Raw genomic sequence first — 6422 nt, 5'->3', positions numbered from 1 at the left:
TCTACTCGACCTTGAGCAACCTTTCACGGAGGATGAAATTTGGAACGCCGTGAAGAATCTGCCTACGGGCAAAGCACCCGGACCAGATGGGTTCACGACAGAATTCCTGCGTGCGTGCTGGACCACGATTAAGTCCGACATCTGCGAAGCCTTCGACAAGCTTTTCGTCATGAATGGCATGGGATTCCAGAAGCTTAACGAAGCATTGCTTGTTCTGCTTCCCAAGAAACCGGATGCGTCCGCGCTCTCTGACTATAGGCCTATCGGTTCGATCCACATCGTCACCAAGCTTTTCGCCAAGGTCCTCTCCCTCTGTCTGCGCCTAGGATGAGCCAGATCGTCTCCACCAACCAGAGCGCATTCATTGCCGGCCGGAGTGTGCACGACAACTTCCTCCTTGTCCAGCAAACGGCGCGTCCGCTTCACAATCTCAAGGCCCCACGCATTCTTCTCAAGCTTGACATTGCGAAGGCCTTCGACACCGTCTCTTGGCCCTTTCTCCTTCAAGCTCTTCACCACCTTGGCTTCGGACACCGCTGGTGCGAATGGGTTTGCATCCTGGTCTCCACTGCATCCACGCGGGTTCTCATCAACGGCAACCCAGGCCCTCCGGTGGACCATGCTTGCGGGCTCCGCCAAGGCGACTCGATATCTCCGCTCCTCTTCGCGATCGTGATAGACACCCTGAACTCCCTCCTCCAGCATGTGGTCCGCGCGGGCATGTTGCAACGGCTTACCAAGCGCTATGCCGCCTCCAGCATCTCTTTGTACGCCGACGATGTGGTCGTCTTCTGCCACCCGACCACCACGGAGCTTGCTACCATCCGCGAGCTGCTTCGGATCTTCGGCGAGGCCTCGGGTCTCCGCACGAATTTTCTTAAGTGCTCGGCTACCCCCATACGGTGCGATGAGGAGGTGGCTCCGATCATCAGCTCCATGCTCGCGTGCGCAGTCACCAGCTTCCCCTTGGTATACCTAGGCCTCCCACTGTCCGTGCGCAAGACACCCTCCTCGTCCTTGATGCCGCTTGTGGACAAGATCTTGCGGAAGCTAGCCACTTGGAAAGCTACACTCCCGACCCATGGCGAACGCCTTGCGCTCGTGCGCCACGTGCTCTCCGCTATGCCCGTGCACATCCTCATGGCCATCACCATCAACCCGACTATTCTCAAGAAGATCACGCGGATCATCCGCGACTTTCTGTGGCATGGCAGGCATGATGCCAGATCCGGCAGCTGCCTCGTTAGCTGGCCGCGCGTCTGTTGACCTCTCGAGTTCGGCGGCCTTGGCGTGCGTGACTTGCACCTCACCAGGATTTCCCTGCGCTGCCGCTGGCTTTGGCTCAAAGCCACCGACCCCTCGCGGCCTTTGCATCATCTCCAGCTCCCCGTCGACGATGTGACGTCCAGCTTCTTCCGCGCATCCACAACCTGGCACCTTGGTGACGGGAGAACCTGCCTCTTTTGGAGTGACCACTGGCTCGACGGCCAGGCCGTCTCCGACCCCCCGGCCTTTTCACTCTCGTGCCAAATCAACGCAGACGGCGAACCCTGGTTCGGGAGGGCCTTGAGCAGCACGCCTGGATCCGCGACATCCATGGCACGCGTAAGACTCCCGAAGGTTATTGAGTACGTCAACCTTTGGCGAAAGCTGCAAGGCGTGAGCCTAACCACCACGCCTGACACGATATCCTGGCATTGGACGACAAATGGCAGTTACTCGGCCAAGTCTTGCGATCTTACTCTCTTCCACGGATCCACTACGCCGCCCTCATGGAAGCTTCTTTGGAAATGCTAGGCGCCCACCAACTGCAAGTTCTTTCTCTGGCTTGCCTCCCTGGACTGGTGCTGGATGGCCGAACGCCGTGCATGGCACGGCCTCACGCACTACGTCGTTTGCATCCTATGTAAACCCGGGCATGGGCAGCCCGGCCCGACGACCCGGCCCGAAAAACCCGGGCCGGGCCGGGCTGGGCTTGACATTCGGGCCGGGCTCGGGCTTTGTTTTTTAGCCCGAAAGATAGTTCGGGCCGGGCTCGGGCTTTAATTTTTCCGTATTTCGGGCCGGGCTTTCGGGCTTCGGGCCGGGCTTGCACGTGCGCGTACTAAAAAACAACATTCGGGCCGGGCTTTCGGGCTTCGGGCTTGATTTCGGGCCGGGCTCGGGCTTGAAAATGTGGAGTATTTCGGGCTTCGGGCCGGGCTCGGGCTTGAGAAATGAAGGTCGGGCTTTTACAAGCCCGGCCCGGCCCGACATTTGCCCAGGTTTAATCCTACGTCATCAGGAGACAGAATCCATCGACCATCTCTTAGCTGGTTGTGTATTCGCCCGGATCACCTGGCATGAAATCCTGGCCTGGTGCAGGCTCGTCACCCCACCCATGGATAGCGCGACGACCTTCTTCGCATGGCGGGCACTCGCGGCCGACACCTCGCCGAGCGGCCTGCGCAAATGGCTCAACTCCATCGTCGCTCTTACCGCTTGGGCCATCTGGAAGCACCGCAACGCCGCCATCTTCGACGGCCTTCACCCCTCTACCGACGATCTTGTGCTTTCCATCCAAGATGACGCTCGCCTATGGGCTAAGGCCGGCGCCAAGGGACTAGCCGCTATTATTCCTGTAACCTGATCATATGTAACGAGGCTGAGCACCCTCCCTTCCCTGCTCGCTGCATCCATCCAGACGCCTCCATGTGTACGTCTGCATGGATGCCACTTGTATCAACTTCTTTCCCAATCTATCAATGAAATGATACGCTGCTAAGCGTATTCACAAAAAAAAATCGTCTTGAGACCTCGTTTCTGGCTATTTTGGACGCTCCCACAAAACAAAACGTTTCGACTTAAAGTAGTACCCCTGTTTGAGAGGCAAATTACCAGAGAACTGCCACTGTTGGGCGGAGGCCTGCCGCGCCCAGAAAAACGAGTCGCACGACTCGTCACTCTCCTTCGCTCGATCCCCCACCTCCCCACTCGCGCTCGCGATAGGGATACAGGGCCGCCGCCGCCGCGCCGCCCGACAGCCCGCCCCTCCCGCTCGCCTGAAGCCGCTGCTCTGCCCCGCACGCTCGCTTCGAGGCCCGCAGCCGTTGCTCCGCCCCGACCACTCCTTCGCCCCGCCTGCTCGCCTCGAGGCCCTCAGCCGCTGCTCCGCCCCGGCCGCTGGCCTCGACACCCGACGCCGCCTCGCCGGAGTTTGCTCGGGCCGTCGCCTAGGCTGAGCTCTCATCTCCTCTCTGCTTCTCTGTTCTGTTATGGGTGCAGCTCTATTCCTTCTTGTTCGTCTCTGTTCCTAGTTCTTCTCTGTACATGGGAAAATGGATGGATGTTTGTTTGTTTGGTAGGAGTAGATGATTTGCTTGATGGCTGAATGGATGTATGCTCGTTTTCATGCTCATATTCTACAGAAATTGTCCAAAACAACTACTGTAAGTCTTAGCAATTCAACACACAGTTTTAGTTCAGGGACGTTACAGACATTTTTAGCACACAACTCATCCCATAATCTCAGACCACAATCTTAGAAAAGAACTCGACAGCTGATTCTGGGTGATTCTGCAGGAAACTGATTCTGGGTGATTCTGCAGGAAACTGATTCTGGGTGATTCTGCAGGAAACTGAGTTTGGGGGAAGTTTCTCAAAAGCTGATTTTGGAGACTGCGCGGCGGCTATTTTGCGGCGGAGGAGGGGTATGTGCATTATTTTGTCTCTGCATAGTAGCGATTTGAATTTGATAAGTATAGGCATAAGAGGGGAGATTGGAGGCGGTGGAGATGCAAATCCTCTCGCGCTCGATTACTTGAAGCGTCAGCAGGGTTGCCTCTGCTCTGCCTCGCTGCTGGTTTCCAGCACTTGCGCGAGGAGATGCTCCACTCCAGGCTTTAGTACGGGCCTGTCGAAATCAACATCTTGATCGTCTTTTCCGTGAGAAGAGTACACTGAATTGGCCGCGCCAATTCTCCATACATGGCGTGAATGAGACGAAGACTAATAATGCAGCAGAGGACAGTGTCCAGACGTTAAAGACTAGTTTAACTGAAGATATATGTTACATGCCGATAATTTCAGGGAGCAGCCACCGTGATGGTGCTATATACAAGAGAGCGGCTCACTGGGAGCATAATTACTTTTTTGATATCACTGACCGTACAGAGACTCGGTTGGAGCCAGCGCGTGCATACGATATACCACGTAACATGATGCAGATCTTTTCAATGAAGTTAGCTAAAGCTCCTATCAACAGTGGCTCAATACAGTTATACGGATATATAGCAGCACATGATGAAGTTGATCTAAGACTGAATTATGTTTTCAATCGTAGCAGGGATGATCCCATCACCGTGCAGCAGGGTTCTCTAATTGAAATGAACGGCCCTAAGAGAGCCATCCTGTTGATATTTGATGTGCTACTTGAGTTTGACATGAGGATCAAGAATGGAGAGAATGAAGAGGATGATTTGCAGCTGATTGATGGAATCTCAGAATTTTACGGTTTACGCATGTCGTGGAGACCGCACGAGGTTCGCATTGGTGGAAATTGTGGTGCAGTCGATACGTCTTTTGCACTTGTTCATAATTCAGTCGAGGCCACAGTACAAGTTATCATATCAAAAGTGCAGACTGGCTTTGATTTATCTCTCAGTTCTACGATTGCTCTTCTGGAGATGAATAAAGAATTCCAGCTCTTCAGTGGAAATATTAGTGAGTCCTGTGGCTTAGGAAGCTTTGTGATTGCTGTCACATGGGATACGCTTATGAATTTGAAGTTCAAGGTTGATCACCAAGGCCGTAACAATAATATTGAACGCAATTGTTCCTTCAAAGCTAAGTTAAATGGACACGCCAGCCATCAGCTAAATCTCGAGACTGCCTCAATTTTAGTTAAGGTGACTTGGGCTGTGTTGCCTGCATAGTTGAGCAGTTAACAGTATTGTGTAATCCTGCACTGAATGGATATGTTTACTTGGGTAAATGTTGTTTGCAGTCATGAATTCTGGTATTAATTACTGTATACCTGATGTGATTGCTTTCTAAGAAGATCACTTTGAAACCTGCAGTTGTGCCGAAAGCTGGGTCAGTTTTCGTCCTCCAAGCTGATTGCTGGAAGGTGACACTGATCAGCGACAAACTGTCACCAAAGGAGAAGTTGAAGGGAAGCCAGCGTCTGCAGCGTGCGCAATCACTGATCAGATAGAGTTTCGAGCCTGTTAGACTCTGTTTTTTGACGAATTTTGCCCAGATGAACCCCTAGAGTTTTTCTTGTTTAGTCTTTGTTTCTATTGATTAACATCAGTCTATCCCTTCATTGCTTAGCACCTGGCAGTTCTTGTTGCTCCACATTGTAAGCCTCTCACACCTGGCAAAGACGCAACACTGAGAAATTCCTTGGTTAATTCGAACACGCTTGTTGTGCAAGCTACATCCTTGTAGGATAGCAACTACCATACCATGATCAATCACAGCTCTTTATCAGATTTCTTTTTGATCAATCATAGGTGAGCAGTTGAGGTTTATGTTACTGGCCGGGTGAAAGTTTGGGTGTCGCGTTGCTAACGTGTTGCCTCGCTTGCTAGCTTAGCAAGCAGGCGTGTATTGCAGCGCTGAGGAAACAATAACCTGTGGGCTGTGGCTGGAGCGGCGGCACCGGCGCAGGATGAAGCTGGTTGCGGCGGATCCCTTGCCGTGGGAAGGACTCCGGCATGGAAGACGACGCTGCGCTATTAGTTATACAGTGGATAGACGCAGGAGGTTTTGGGTGCTGTTATTAAACACCCTCATCCGGTGTGTGAATCGTCGCCGTCGTGTACCATGAGGAGGTGTTTGTTTCGCGTCTATTTGTCCGTTATCCGATTACAGCGGGATCTAATACCGTTAAACATGTTTGGTTTACTTGGCCTGTAACCGATTACCCTGGAAACAAATACCAGCGCAGAGCAAGGCCCATTCCGCCCATGACCCACCGGTAACGATTGGCGTTACCGCTCCCTCGTCCCTTCGTGGATCTCCTTGGCCTTCCTCCCCTAATCTGGAACCTCGGCGAGCACGCCCTCCTGCCACCTAGAACCCCCCCGTCATCATGCCGTCGCTGGTGCCGGCGTGGGGGCCGACGGCAACGGCATGTCGCCCTTTTTCCGTGGTGTTGGTAGGTTTTTTTCTCGCCTCACGATGCTCCTGATTGAGACGGACGCCATGGCTGCTCCCCATGGAAAGCTCTGATCATCCAGACCATCGGAGCAATGAAGGCAACATGCGGCAGCACAATTCCATTTTCTGAGATCGTGATTCCATTCCCTGAGATCAACCAAACACGTTTTCATTTGACCGCATTCCCTTTACATTAACAGCGTAAGTTGATACAGATTACGTTTGCGTTTACAGCGCAGAACCAAACACCTCCTCAGTAGCAGTCTGTGCCGCCCCTG

The 6422-nt window shown here is 53.2% G+C and overlaps 1 protein-coding gene across 4 annotated transcripts in view; it reads left to right on the top strand.

The window, feature by feature from the left end:
• The window catches only part of LOC119348661 (ribonuclease P protein subunit p29-like), a 70518-nt gene extending 64584 nt beyond the window's left edge, over positions 1-5934 (top strand). Inside the window, exons 1-3 of one of the 4 annotated variants that reach the window (XM_037616632.1) lie at positions 2969-3258; positions 3614-4886; positions 5058-5160. In XM_037616632.1, the coding sequence (XP_037472529.1) occupies positions 4053-4886; positions 5058-5111 (888 nt within the window). In that variant the 5' untranslated portion in view covers positions 2969-3258; positions 3614-4052 and the 3' untranslated portion in view covers positions 5112-5160. Of the gene's footprint in view, positions 1-2968; positions 4887-5057; positions 5506-5573 lie in introns of those variants that run through there. The other 3 variants (XR_005169069.1, XM_037616631.1, XM_037616629.1) reach the window with 3 other exon arrangements.
• Positions 5935-6422: the final 488 nt, after the last annotated feature.

This window comes from Triticum dicoccoides, chromosome 1B, assembly GCF_002162155.2.
Source record: "Triticum dicoccoides isolate Atlit2015 ecotype Zavitan chromosome 1B, WEW_v2.0, whole genome shotgun sequence".
Lineage (NCBI taxonomy): Eukaryota > Viridiplantae > Streptophyta > Magnoliopsida > Poales > Poaceae > Triticum > Triticum dicoccoides.
This window is presented reverse-complemented; position numbering and strand designations above follow the sequence as displayed.